This window comes from Peromyscus leucopus, chromosome 1, assembly GCF_004664715.2.
Source record: "Peromyscus leucopus breed LL Stock chromosome 1, UCI_PerLeu_2.1, whole genome shotgun sequence".
In the NCBI taxonomy this organism is placed as follows: domain Eukaryota; kingdom Metazoa; phylum Chordata; class Mammalia; order Rodentia; family Cricetidae; genus Peromyscus; species Peromyscus leucopus.
In genome coordinates this window covers 70,761,215-70,776,043 of record NC_051063.1, presented here as the reverse complement: position 1 = coordinate 70,776,043, position 14,829 = coordinate 70,761,215, and the positions used below count along the sequence as shown (strand labels likewise).

The 14,829-nt window shown below is 46.1% G+C and overlaps 2 protein-coding genes across 5 annotated transcripts in view; one reads left to right on the top strand and one right to left on the bottom strand.

Moving 5' to 3' along the window:
- Dhx32 (DEAH-box helicase 32 (putative)) overlaps window positions 1-10,425 on the bottom strand; it is a 67,265-nt gene extending 56,840 nt beyond the window's left edge. Inside the window, exon 1 of one of the 3 annotated variants that reach the window (XM_037209655.1) lies at window positions 10,300-10,425. The gene's annotated coding sequence lies outside the window, so the exon portion shown is untranslated. Of the gene's footprint in view, window positions 1-3,149; window positions 3,171-3,585; window positions 3,780-10,299 lie in introns of those variants that run through there. The other 2 variants (XM_028868773.2, XM_028868792.2) reach the window with 2 other exon arrangements.
- Window positions 3,818-14,829, top strand: part of Fank1 (fibronectin type III and ankyrin repeat domains 1) — a 115,039-nt gene continuing 104,027 nt past the window's right edge. For both annotated transcript variants that reach the window (XM_028868894.2, XM_037209662.1), the window contains exon 1: window positions 3,818-3,934. In XM_028868894.2, coding sequence (XP_028724727.1) covers window positions 3,922-3,934 — 13 coding nt within the window. In that variant the 5' untranslated portion in view covers window positions 3,818-3,921. The remainder of the gene's footprint in view (window positions 3,935-14,829) is intronic.

Sequence of the window (14,829 nt, the reverse complement as noted above, 5' to 3'; positions counted from 1 at the left end):
CAGTGCTGAGGTTACAGTTGTGGGACACCACATTTAGTTTACACTGGGTGGGAACTGAACCCAAGGCTTAGTTCACACTAAGTATTCTACCAAACTGAGTTATATCCCCTGTCCCTAAAATTACACATAATGTATTCTGATTCTCACTAAACTATCAGACAAACCGCCATCTAATAATGAGCAAAGAGCAGCTCCCAGCTTTCCCAAGGAGGTGTACCTAGAAATACAGACTGGTAAAAAGCCTGCAAGCTGTCCTCTCTGCTACTGTCCCTCTCAAGACATCAGAGACAACCAAAGCCCCTCCGCACTAAAGGAACTGTGGAAGCAGCCTGCTGTGGGGTTACGGAAAAGAAAACCCAAGTCTAATCAGAGGCTCAAGATCCAAAAACAAAAGAGAGAAAACTATTAGAAGAAAATGTAGTTTTGGAGCTAAGAGCTCCAATGTAGAGTCCCTCCAGTGGGAGAGAAGCTCATTTATCGGGCACGAGCCTCCTCCTGGAAGATGTGCTGGAAAGTGAGAAACAGCCAGATCCTGGAGCACCATTACACCACGGATGCGGAGAGCAGAGTGCCGAGCATTCCGCGGAGTCTGACGGTTTGAGTGCAGTTTGTAACAGGTTTGGGGACAACACAAAAGCAGATACGGAAAGCACGTTGTAGTCTACCTTTGACTGGGCTCCTTAATGAATTCAGAAAGTAGCAGAGAGGGAAAAAGATCCAAACCAGGCTAACAAAAATTCTTCAAAGCAAAAAGAAAACCTCCTCCCAGTTATGATAGCAGGGGAAGAAGACAGAACCTACATACTCAAGTGATGTAATTTTGGCTGCCCTGTTTGTACTAAATCAAGTTAACCTCAACTGAGTTGTCTTTACTTTTCATTCTGAGAGTGGCCAACAGATCTAAGAAAAAGAAACGGCTGCACTTTTTTATGTCTTCCTGGCTACCTTGTTATCTCACGCTAAGGCTGCTTTGGTTTGCTACCTTGAGTTACACACCAGCTAAATAGCGATGTTCCCCCCTCTGCGCACAAAAAAAACTTGGAAACTTAAAAACAAAGTTAACCCACCCTCCCCCAACCCCGCCATGGAGTGCCTTTTGTTTGCCTTTGACCACTGAACAGGGCAGCCAAAGTTAATAGACATAATAGCAGGGAAAAAAAAAAAAAAAACCAAGTTACAATAAAAACTTTATCATTCATTTCCAAGTCCTAACCCATTAACAGTTTCTGGCCACGAGCATCTTCTCTGATGATAAAAAACTCCCTACAGGGAAGTTCTTCTCATCCACTGAGCAAGTGTACTGTGCTAAGTTCTCCTCATCCACTGAGCAAGTGTACTGTGCTAAGTTCTCCTCATCCACTGAGCAAGTGTACTGTGCTAAGTTCTCCTCATCCACTGAGCAAGTGTACTGTGCTAGGTGCTGGGGGGGGGGATGGGAGATACTGCCCCTCTCCGCTGTCATCTCCTAGCCAGTTGTTTCTTTCACAGGTATGACGTCTCCTAAAATCTTGCTTTCACAGTTAGCTGCCTTTATGGATTGAGTGAGACTTCCTCAATGCCCACTTCAAGGATTCATTCGGTCTCTTCTAAACCACTACAAGGTACGCCATCAATTCCTATTTATTTCCATTTTTCCATTCTTAAAATTCACATGCAATCACTGCATTTAGTCTTCATTACCTTAGCATGGAGATCTGTCACTTTTCTTAAAAAAAAAAAATGGGGGGGCACCCTCCCCCCAGTATCTAGCCTACTGTTTTGGATAGTTTAATTTTATCTTTTTGTGTGTGTATGTCAGTAATGGCAGGCTTGTTTGTGACATTTGCTATTGCATTATTGACAGGTATAACCCTGTCTTGGATGAGAAAGCCCTCATCCTGATTTTGTTTATGCGAACCAGAGTTTGGGAAATGCTAAGTACAGAAGCACCCAGAATCTTACCCTGGCTCCTCCTTCTCTAAGCTGCAGGGACATTATGGGAACTATCTCACGATACATTTACTTCCAACCTGAATTTCTCAGTTTGGCACTTTAACTTAGGAAGTATGAGTTCTGCATAAATCACACTGCTTGTCAACACCCACACATAAGCCTCCTTGCTTTGACAATCACCCTCATAGAACCAGAGAGGGGAGCCTAATTTGGTAGACGATAATAAATGTCTGTTTCCATTGCAGAATAGATGCTTCTCGGGTTCAACGAAGCTTTGAATGTTTCCCTTTGTGGAAAGTAATTCTCCCCTGTGTCCTTGACACCCACAGAGTAGAAATCTCTCCTCTGGCAAAGATGAGTAATCACTTATATGACCCCAATACGGCTGGGCCTTCCATTTTCCTGTAGGACTGTCTATGGCAGCAGTGGGAATTGATGGAGGGGCTTTAATCTCCAGACCTGAATGCTAAATCAATTCTACAATTTCCCCCTGCTCCTCTGCACTTTCTCATTCCCATCCTTATCTCTTCTCCATTTTTCTTCCTTCCTTCCGGCCTTTTTTTTCCCCCTCCTTAACCAGTGACACTCTCTGGGGTGGTTTGAAAATTTTACAGCATACAGGCTAAAACTCCCTCGTGATTTTCACACCTTTCTTCAAGTAAAACCTGGATCAGGATCTTTGAAACCAGTGTCTTACACAGTTTGGCTGATTCAATGTGATTCAATGACTCCTCCCAACCCCACCCCCCAAACAGGAGTATTGGAACACACGAGACACACACACACACACACACACACACACACACACACACACACACACACACACACACACACGCCCAAACTAAACCAGTCAGCAAGATCCCACCTCCTGAAATGTGATAGGTGATAGTAGGGATGACTGAGCAGGACTGGGGGAGGAAATGCCTAGGGTTTCAGGAGACAGGCTTGGCCTACTACCGAGGCAGGAGCTGTTTTCACACTCAAACAGTCCCACCCTCACCTAGGCCAATGCGGTCGGACACCCCACTCTGGAACATGCTGTGCAAAGGGCGAGTCCTTCAGGCAGAGTGGAGGGCACCCAAACCCAGGAGTCTCAGGGTCATCCTGGCCTTGACCTGGGGTAATGTCCTGGTGCAGGGGAACCCATCCTGGAAGGGGGCTGCCATGCAAAGGCCCGATTCTCTGCCCCACCTCCCCAAGCAGGAGGACGTCCTCACCGGGTGTTATCAAGGGGCCATGACCTGGGGTAACATCCTGGCGCCATGGACCCTCACCCTGAGGAGAGGGTACAGCTGTGCAAAGGCCAGGTCCTCCAGCCGGAGCAGGGTCTCTCCTGACTCTCACCCGGGCGTCTCGGGGTCATCCGGACCCTGACCTGGGCCGACGCCAGGTGCAGGGGAAGCCCCGACTCCAGTTGGGGTTACTGCGGTGCAATGGCTGGGTCCTCCAGCTGGAGCAGGGTCTATTCTGACTCTCACTCGCGCGTCTCGGGGGCGTCCGGTCCCAGACCCTCCCGGGTCCAGGGGAGCTCAGCCTAGAGCTGCAATCCTCCCTCCGGAGCTGAGGCGCCCTCACCCTCAGCTGTGCCGTGTCGGGCGGGGCTGCAACAGGTGCGCGGCCTCCCAGCTCCCCCGCCGCCTGCCCTGCCGTTACCTGCAGCGGCGGCCACCGAGGCCGAACGGAGCCAGTGGGAGATTCCCGAGCTCGGCCGACGCTCGCGTGGTCCCGACAGAAGCTGACGGCGGCTTCCCGAGCTCGGGGCGCGGCTCCGCCTGAGCAGCCGAGGTCCCCAGCCCCGACCCCCTACGCTGCTCCCGCCCGTGCGCGGCTCCGCGTTTCCACGTCACTTTTTGGTCCCTCCCTCTCGCCGTCCGCCGGGCCCCGCCCGCGGTTGTCAGGACAACCCGAGCGACGCCCGTCACGGAGAACAGGCGTTAGGAGGGCGGCGCCGCCAGGGCTCGGCCCGAGGGGCCCGGGGAGCAGCTGACCATGGAGCCCTACAGTAAGCGGAGGGCTGGGGCCTGGGGTGCGGGCAGAGAGGCCAAGCCCGCCGAGCCAGGTCTCGAACCCAGGGCCATACGATCCGCAGATTCCACAGCGCACTGCTGAAGCCCTCAGGAGTAGTGGGTTCACTAATGGTAAATGGTGCTTCCTGAGTCTTAATGAACCTGCAAGGAGCCTGGGCCTAATGTTTATGCGATCTTGCCTCCCCTCGACCTTATTCCAAAAGTCTGGAGTATATATAACTCATGTGCGTCCTCCCAGCATAAGATACATAACAAACTTTCATCATTTCTTTTCTTTCTTTTTTTTTTTTAATTTCCCCGTTCTTTGTTGCTTGTCTGTGTGCTTGTGCATGTATGTGTTCGTGCACATGTATGCAGGTGCCATATAGGTGCACGCTCAAGTGGGTGGTGTCATTTCTTTTTTTATTGTTTTTGTTTTTTGAGACAGAGTTTCTTTGTAGCTTTGGAGCCTGTCCTAGAACTTGCTCTGTAGACCAGGCTAACCCTGAACTCAGAGATCCACTTGCCTCTGCCTCCCCCAGTGCTGGGATTAAAGGCATGTGCCACCACCACCAGGCTCAGGTATCATTTCTTTTTTTTTTTTTTTTTTTTTTTTTTTGGTTTTTCGAGACAGGGTTTCTCTGCGTAGCTTTGCACCTTGCCTGGGACTCACTTGGTAGCCCAGGCTGGCCACTCACAGAGATCCGCCTGCCTCTGCCTCCCGAGTGCTGGGATTAAAGGCGTGCGCCACCACCGCCCGGCTTCAGGTGTCATTTCTTAAATGCCACCCACCTTGGTTTTTTAATTAAATTTTATTTTAATGTGTGCAGATGTTTTGCCTACATGTATGTCTGTGCACCACTTGCGTGCCTTGTGCTTGTAAGAGGCCAGAAGAGGGAACCAGATCTTCTTGAACTGGAGTTACAGCCTGCTGTGAGCAGCCATGTGGATGTTGGGAATAGGATGTGGGTCCCTTGAAGAGCAGTAGGTATTCATGATAGCTGAGCTATCTCTTCAGGCTCCCACCTTAGTTTTTGACACAGGGTGTTTCACTGGTCTAGAGCTCTTGTCAACTAGGCTAGGCAAACTGGCTAGCTAAAACCCCAGAGGGCTGGAATTATAATCACACCACCACACTTGACTTTTTATATAAGTTCTGGCTCTAATACTTTCTGCAAGCATTGTATGCATGGAGTCATTTCCCCAGCCCTGGGTTGTTTTGTTTTTGTTTTTTTAATATTCCAAGTCTTATTTGTCTCATGCAGCCCAGGATGACCTTGAATTCCTGGCAGGCTTCTGACCCTCCTGAACTGGTGGCAATCTTCATGCCTCAGCATTCTGAAAGTGCTGGGGTTACAACTTTCTTTTTTTCCTTTTTGTTTTGTTTCATTTGAAACAAGGTCTTGCTGTATCTCTCTGGCTAGCTTGGAACTCACTGTGTAGACCAGTCTGGCCTCAAATTCACAGGTCCACCTGCCTCTGTTTATCGAGTGCTAGGATCAAAGGTGTGGGCTACCAAGAGAGACTCCGATGTTGTGTTTGATAGGGTGTGCTGTTTACAGTTGCTAGAACTGATAAGTGCTGGAACTCACCTGACTGCTGGTTGTTGTTGTTTTGTTTTCCAACCTTTCCAGGGACTTTGTCCTAGGTGCTCCTTTTCTCCTCCCCACCCAAACTGTTTTATTGCCTCCTTTGTTCTTACAAGAAGCACACTGTTTGACAGGAGACTTGAAAGGACTTAAACCTTTACAGGATTCTGTTCAATACTAAAATAAATCAAGTCTTTTTTGCATAATTTCAAGAATAAAATCCTAGGGGTAAATTCTGGCATTTAAAAAAGATCATTTCTTAATAACAAGAAAAAATTTAAAGACTTTCCTTTCTTTTAACTTACTTGCTGAACTTTCTAGAAAGCCTACAAGTTGGGAGTTACAGTTGCTTTGGATTGGTAGAGTTTTTATCCAATATCTATCATTTGTTTTTAAAACTCACTGGATTGTACATTTTATCAAACCTTCTGGAAAAATAATGAACATACAGCAATGCTAGGACTTTTAGTTTCATATCAAACTGATGTCAGGCTGTGTGTGATCTTTCCAGAGAGAAATGATCCAAATGATGTGTGTGTGTGTGTGTGGGGTCTCATGTATCCCCAGGCTGGTCTCATTTGCACTACGTAACCTTGAACTTCTGATTCTTCAGAATACTGTGGTTATAGGCTTTGGCCACCCCCAGTGGTGCTGTGATGGAATATCGATTTGGTGGTTTATAGAAAAGCCCTCTACCAACTTAGCTACACCTTTAGCTGTGAACCATCTTTTAAAGACAGCAGCCTTATTTCTGTAAGTTTGTGTTACTGTTTAAAGGCGTACACTGCAGACTTCAAAATCTTCAATGCTCTGTGCTTTTATCTGTTCTCTTTTCTGGTTCCTACTGTGTTGCAGCCCTGTGTGGGAATTAAACACAGAGTATACAGTGTCTGTTTGGGTCATCTCAAGAGTTGCATCATCCCAGAGACCCATTTAGGAACTACTGCAACCTCCCAAGGTCTGAAACTGGGGAAGGAGAGATAGACAGAGGCTTCCAAGAGAAAGGATGAAGTAGTTGGCTTGCACAATAATCTGGTTAATTATGAGAGGTGGTTCCCATGAGATTTCCCTAGTACATAGGCCCTAAACTTGGGGAAGAAAGGTCCAGGAGCAGAGAAAAAAAAAAAAAAAAAATATATATATATATATATATATATATATATATATATATATATATATATATATATAGTCAACAAAAAAAGATATAGTCAACAAGAAGAGACAAAGTTGTCTGGGCAGGGAGAAAACAGATGAACCTGAAAAACTCAATGAGAACAAGCCCAGGAAGGCTTTGAAAGATAAATAAGCAGTTTTATTACATCTGGGGTTGGGGAGGTATCCTGGCAGTTAAAATGCTTGCCTTGCAAGACTGAAGACCTGAATTCCACTCCCCAGAACCCACATAAATGCTGGGTGGGCATGGCAGCAGGCCTGTAATCCCAGCCTGAGAAGGCAGTGACAGGAGTCCCACAGCAAGGTGACTAGCTGTTTGGGCAAGCTCTGGGTTTGATTGAGAACCCCTGACTCAATGAATAAGGGAGGGAGAAAAAAACCCCAAAATTTCCAACATCAAACTTGGACATCCACAGGCACATGCATGCATCCACACATACAAATATGCACACTCACATAGACACATGAAAGAATACTTTTAAAATCTGAGACAGGGTCTCACTATGTAGTCCTGGCTGGCCTGGAAGTCAATATGTAGACCAGGCTGGCCTTGAACTCACAAAGATCTACCTGCTTCTGCATCCCAAGTGCTGTGACCAAAGACATGCCACCACAACTAGCTAATATAGTTATTACCTCCATGACTTAATGTTTGTTCCCCATCCCATTAAAGTAGAAAATACACACCAAGTTACTTATGCAATATAACGATGAGATTTATCTCCTTTCACAATACTAAAATGTATTTGTATTCATTTTAAATAATTCAGAAATCACCACCTTAGGAAATCTTTCACAATCTAATAAATGCTATTTTGAATAAGTGTGAACCATAGTCAGTTAATATTTAAAAGGCCTAGTCTAATCTCTGGTCTCTTTTACTGTCAATATTTGTATCCAACCAAATCTCATCCAAGACAAGAAATAGTTGATTCTTTCAGAGGTAACAGAAGCATGAGGGATATGACACTAACCAGTGCTAACTATAAATAATTTCAATCATACCATTAATGGAATTATAGCAACATTGAGTTGTTAGGCCAGGATTACGGAGTGCGTTTGAAGTCTGTGTATACACTATTCCTTCTGATACTGAGGGGTCTCAATAACACCAGAGTAGTTTTATGTAGCACTAGTAAATTGATTAAGAGGGAGGATCCTTCTTAATTACTGTAAAGAATTAGTTGTATGTCTAAGGGCAGCGCTAAGGAACTGCTAGAAATAACCTGCCAGTCCAATCGTTCCGTTTCCACACTCTTAGCTTCCTATTACTTTTAGTAATGATCCCTGTTAGCTGAGTCATTAAAAGCCAATAAACACAAACCTCTCTGACCCCACAGCTGGCTTAAACTCTGGCACTAAGTAAGGGATGGTGGGGGCTTCCGCTGTGCTACAGAATAATAGCAAGGCAATGAGCCAAGAAATGATTCCCCAGGGAAAGGGCAAATGAAATCAGCTCATGACCTTGGGCTGCTCAGGGTGGCTTGGAGTCTTGGCTTGCACATTTACCTCTAATTATTTTCTTTGTAAACTAACTCCACTACTAGGCAGATAACCTGCGTATAAGACCACACAGGGAATGTATGTCTTCTTTTTCTTTAAAAATAATTTAAACTGAGCATTGTGATATACCCTTTTGATCCCAGCACTGGGTAGGGGTGGGGTGGCACTGAGGCAGATGGATATCTGTGAGTTCCAGGCCAGGCAAGGCTAGATAGTGAGACCCTGTCCCAAAACAAAGGACAGCAAAACCCATTTAATTCTAGTACTACCATCCTTCCCCTAATATCTAATATCAGGAGTGGATTTGGGTATCTTTGGCACTTTTAGAATAAACAGACAAACATGAAGATACAACTTGAATATAACCTGTGCATAATTATCAGATGCAAAAACTGAATTTGTTTATCAAATGAAGCAAGATAAGCCCCTCCCTCCTGCTTCCACTCCCTACGAACCCTGGGCCAGTTACAAATACTGAGTCTGATATGTGTCAGGTGGATGACCCAAGGCCGTGTGTGTGTGTGTGTGTGTGTGTGTGTGTGTGTGTGTGTGTGAAAAATTTACATAATTATATCTACATATACAATTTCTTTTCCTATACATATACAACGCATCCTGAAGTAGGCCAGGCTACAAAAGCCAGGAGTGTGCCATAGGCCTGTAATCCTAACACTCAGGTGGTGGAGGCAGAAGGATCAGATGCTCAGGGTCATTTGGGTGACTTGGTGAGTTCAAGGCCAGCCAAAGATAGAGGAGACCCTGTCTCAAAAACACAAAAAAACAAACTCCAAACAGAGGTGTAAAGGGCCGAGTTTACTAAGGGGCTGGGGCATCATCCACTAGGGGAGTGCCTCCTCCCTCCAAACCTGTCTGTCCACTTGTCTCTGCCATCTTCCTACTCACTCCAGCAGGAAGTTGGAGTCATCTTAGATTCTTGTTCCTGCACCAACCCTCACACATGCCCTTGTCACCAGCCTTCAAGATGTCCCCAGGATGTGCCCCCCTTCCTCCCCTCCTGCTGCCATCAGTACTGCGAATAACCTTGATTGTATGGTCCACTGATTTCTACCATGCCTCTCTCCCCACAAAGCCCTCTAAAGTTCTTATTATGGACTAGGTGCCTCTCACACATCACATTTGGATCTGAGCTCTATTATGTTTATTCAGTTCTTCCCAACACATTAGATGCCCTCTGAGCCATCAAGAGCATCACCGCTCCCCCCCCACTCCCTCCTGCTCCCTTGCTCCAGTGAGAAAGAGCCTTCATATCCTTCTAGTCTTTGCTTAAGTATCCCCCCTCTCATCCACTCCTTCACCGACTTCCTGATCTAGAGGTGCCCCCTCCCTAATGCTATTCCTATCTCTGAACAATAATCACAATTGTTTTATTAATTAAATAAATCTACTTCTCCTACCATGTTGAATAGGCTAAAGAGGGCAAGATCTTGTCTGTGTTCTTTATCACTCTGTCCCAGGGGCCTTAAACAAACATTTATGGAATGGATGATATTGCCTAGTTTTATTTCCCCCAGGGCAATGCATTTACAAAAGAGGGCTGTTTTCTTCTCCAGCAGGAGGGGCTGTGCTCCTGATAAACTTCAAGGCCCTCTTGGGCAAAGTTCATTTAAGTCAGGTGCTCAGAAATGTCAGGTTAGTTACAAATACCTCAGGAATTCCACTTCCCTTCCTAACCTAAATGGATGTTTTGAGAGTCTCATTTTATCTGGTATGATCAACGAAATAAGTCATCTTCTCAGGATCTTCTCCAGGTCAGAAGACCTTACAAAAGGCTCGAATTAGCATGGAGTACTTGCAATCATCCATCCTCTGGGAGGCCAATGGGAATTTAAAAGTCATTGTTACTTGAGTACAGGAATCATTTAACAAATCTGTGGTGATTTTTCTCTTAAGTAATGTTAGCCCCTAAAGAATAGCAATTATTTCAATTAGGTTACAATTCAAACCTTATTAAGAAGTAAATGCTTATATAAATCAAATTTAGAATTTTTAAAAAGCAATTTTAAATTTGAAAACACGTTTAAACAGTTCTATTTTAAAATCCCCACCAGAATACTGAAAATCAAGACAGTCCTGACCTGTGATGCCCAGTCAGCTACAGAAAGGCTCCGTGGTTGAAGCCGTGTCCCCAGGAACTTGGGTGCACCCAGCTTGTCCCCAGACAGCGTCTGCTTCCTGCTAATTTAGTTGTCCTTGGCCTTACTGGCCCAGGGAAACACTGTTACAACTTGTCTCCTTCGAAGCAGCCAACCAGATTCAAGGAGGGGCCCCGTGCTTTCCAGCTGCTTCCAAGCAAGCCCTGTATGACTCAGGAAATTCAGGTTAAAGAACTCACTCAGTAAACAAGGCCCAGCTGAAGTAAGGTGTATGCGCGTGGCTGAGAAGTCAGGAGCTCTGTGATCTGGGGACTTTTCTCTAGGAGCTAAGAGGCAAGCCATTATCAAAATTCAGGCGCCCGTTCTTTTATCTGTGTTCCCGACCTCTTACAGTTCGTCCAGAGCCCTCACCCTTCTCATCTTCCTGGCTTCTCTCCATCCATCCACCTGTTCGTCCTTTGCAACCTTTCCTGGGGCTGCAGAGATAGCTTTCACACAGGACCCAGTTCAGTACCAAGCACGTGGTGGTTCACAGCTGCCTGTTAAGTCTAATTCCAGGGGATCCAACAGCGCCTTCTTCTGGCCTTTACAGGCACTGCGTGCACACGTGCAAGCAAAACATACACACAAAATAAAAAGAAATCAATACTAACAACAACAACCATGCTCTTGGGTGTTATGAGTTTACATAAGTGGGGAACCCCCAGCTGGCCGGGCCAGAGTATCCCATGAGTGCAGGGAAACATGGAAAGTCATTCACACCCAGGCGCTGCATCCACGTGGAGAGTTTATTTTAATAGAGAGATGAAGAGAAAGATAGGAAAGAAGGAGACAAGGAAGAAAGAGAAAGCGGAGGTGTGCATGCCTTCTGGGAATGGAGAGGAGAGGAGAGGGAGAGGGAGGGAGGGAGAGGGACAGAGAGTGGAAAAGAGGAGAGGAAGGGGAGGAGTTTCCTTAAAATGAGGCTTTTATGTCAGGACACAGGGCGGCCCCCAGGGGGCGGGGTTTCAAGGGGCGGAGTTTCAAGGGACGGGGTTTCAAGGGGCGGGTCAGAATATTAACACTGGGCGCCACTATTTCTCAGAAACTTTGTACAGCAGCTTAGCCTCCCTTAACCCCTGACCCCGAGTTGATCTGTCTCCTTGGTACTGAGTCTGCAGGTTTTTTTTTTTTTTTTTTTTTTTCTCTGTCATGCTGTGATCGGTCTGTTTCTTCATAAGAAACTTTCTTGAAACAGGGTCCCATGGATGTCTGGCTGGCCTTGAAGTCTGTATGTAGCCGAGGTTGATCTCGAACTTCTGATCCTCCTGTCTGCACTTCTCCAGCTCTAGGTTTACAGGTCTCTGCCACCATGTCCAGTTTATGGGTTTATGTAAGCACTCTACTAGCTGAACTGAAGTCACGTTAGTGTGAGTAAATGAAAGTTACGGGGTGTGGGGAGATCAATCACAGGATCATAGTCTCAAAAATGACTGTATAGGCTGGCCAGTGTAGCCCAGAGGTAGAATACTCGCTTTGCATAGAGGATACCATATGCCACCCCTTGGACTGAAAATGGCTGACAATAAGATGGAGTGAGCTTATAGGGGCCGGCAACAAGATGGCTTAGCAGGTAAAGGCGCTTCCTGCCAAGCCGGACAACCTGAGTCCAGTCTCCGGAACCCGTGTGTAGAAGGACAGAACCCACTCTCCAAAGTTGTCCTCTTGCCTTTGTGTATATGCTGTGACATGTACGCAACACTACTCTCTCCACAAATTATATGAATGTAAAGCACTTCTTTAAATGCCCTTACAGTCTGGTGACGAAGCTCAAGGGTAGAACACCCGATTACATGCCCAGAACTGTGAAAGGCAGACGAAACAATGACATGACCTTACAGACGCGGTCAGTGAGAGGGGTGATCCGGTTGCTCATTTGGGGTTACACAAATTCTCTGGTGAGCAAAAGGAGCCCATGTTGGAAAGAATGCTGCTTTTTGAGTGTGTTGTTCCTCTCTAGAAGTCAGTGTTTATTTTTATTTATTTATTTGTTTGTTTGTTTGTTTAGTTTTTCAAGGCAGGGTTTCTCTTTGCAGCCCTGGCTGTCCTGGATCTCACTCTGTAGATCAGGCTGGCCTCAAACTCAGAGACCCGCCTGCCTCTGCCTCCCTAGTACTGGGATTAAAGGTGTGAAGCACCACTGCCCTGCTAAATGTTTATTTTTAATTGAAATAATGTGTATACAATAGAACATACATGTCCTGCCGGGCCAGTGGTGGCGCACGCCTTTAATCCCAGCACTCAGGAGGCAGAGGCAGGCAGATCTCTGTGAGTTCGAGGCCAGCCAGGGCTACAGAGTGTGATCCAGGAAAGGCGCCAAAGCTACACAGAGAAACCCTGTCTCAAAAAAACAAAACAAAAGAATATACAAATCCTACAAACACTGTTTAGTTAAATTGAAAATTTATCACATGCATATGTGTTGATTAGTTTTTTTGTCAACTTAATACAAGTTAGAACCATTTGGGAAAAGGGAACATTACTTGAGGAATTTCCTCTATGAGACTGGCCTGTGGGCAAAGTCCGGAGAACATGTTTTTGATTAATGACCCAGCCCACTGTGGGTAGTGCCACCTGGGGCAGGTGGTCCTGGGTGGCATAAGAAAGCTGGCCGAGCAAACCCTGAGCAGCAAGGCTGGAAGCAGTCTTCTCCGTGGCCTCTGCTTCAGTGCCTGCCTCCAGGCTCCTGCCTCCAGGCTCCTGCCTCCAGGCTCCTGCCTCCAGGCTCCTGCCGCCAGGCTCCTGCCGCCAGGCTCCTGCCTCCAGGCTCCTGGCCTCACTCCCTTCAGTGTGATGACTGTGATGTGGAAGTGTAAACAAAAGAAACTTTTCTTTCCCCAGTTGCTTTGGGTCACACTGTTTATCACAGCAACAGAAAGCTAGTGGATACACCATGTGATCACCCACCTTACAGATGTTAGCACAGCTGCACCTTTAGGGTCTCTGTCCCATGCTTGTCACTGTGGTCCATAGGTGCCATAGTTGGGTAGGACTGTTGATTGCCTCCCTCCTTTGGAAGCTTGCATGGTGCCTTCTGGTACCATGAGAGCTTGAAGTCACGGAGGAAGCTTTCAAGTCAGTTCCAATTCAGGGGCCTCTGGGCCCAGTGTCTGAAGTGCATGATGTCCTCAGCAGTAGGGACTTACTTTCCACCTCGGGGTGGGGCTGGGGCTGGATTATCAACCAAGAGCAACAGCAGTACAAAAGCCTGTACTGTCATGGGAGTCTCTTGGACAACGGAGATCAGCTACTCAAGAGGGCTTCTGATGTCTGGTACTAGGATTTTGTTAGGTAATCTTTGGCTCTTGGAGGGATCATCGTTGGTCCAGATGTGAAAATTACATTTAAACTATACATTTATACATAGACATACGTGTATTATAGTATTTTTTAGGTAGACAGTTAATAGCATAGTTTCTTATGACTTTCTCAGACACTCTTACTGTTATTTTAGCCTCCTCCATCCGTGTCCTTGTTCTATATTTACCTCCCTCCTCCCACATAAAGAGCCCCTTTTCCCATTCCCATACGCTGTTATTCCCCTCTCTATTGCTCCCCTACCCCTGCCACAGCAATGGTCTTCTTTTACTTTTCTGATTTCTGTAGTTACTACAAGCTCACATCTGACAATTTGGAGCTAGGAGCCTCCAATGACAGAGGACATGCCACATTTGTCCTTTTAGGTTTGGGATGCCTCGCTCAGTATGACCTGTTCTAGTTCCATCCACATACCTGCAAACTTCATGATTCATTTTACAGCTGGATAGTGTTCCATGGTGTACATGTACCACATTTTCGTTATTCACTCATTGGCCGAAGGACATTTTGGTTGTTTCCATTTCCCAGCTATTGAGAATAGAGCAGCAATGAATGTGGCTGAGCAAGTATCCGTGAGTAAGATGTTGAGTCCTTTGAGCATATGCCAAGGAGTGGTATTGCTGGGTCATTTGGTAGATTTATTTTTAGCTTTTTGAGAACTCTCCACACTGATTTCTGGAGTGCCCGGACCAGTTTGCAATCCCACCAACAGTGAATGAAGGTTCCCTTTTCCCTACACGTGTGCATTTCACTTGGAACATGCCCAGGAGTAGAACGCCCTGCCAAGTGTCAGGGTTTGCCCAGGTCCACGCACCTTTAATAGCTACCACGTGTGCAGCAAGGCCCTGTACCAGAGGGCCTGGGAGCCCAGCTGTTCTCCATGCTTGCTGATGTTTGCTCCGCCCCTTCTCCTTCTCAAAGCAGATGTGTCTCGTTATACTTTCAACATTAACTAATGCTATTAAGTTTGTAAATGTATTTTTATTAGGCTACTTCAATGTATTTACATGAAGTGCCCATTCAAGTCTTTTACCCGTATTTTCCTTTTGGGTATCTGTCCCCCAGAACTCATTGAGGTGACTGTTTGCAGGGTGAATTGCTAGTTTATGGTAATTGGTTATGTAGCACTGGAATCCTGTATGATCTAGTATGTTT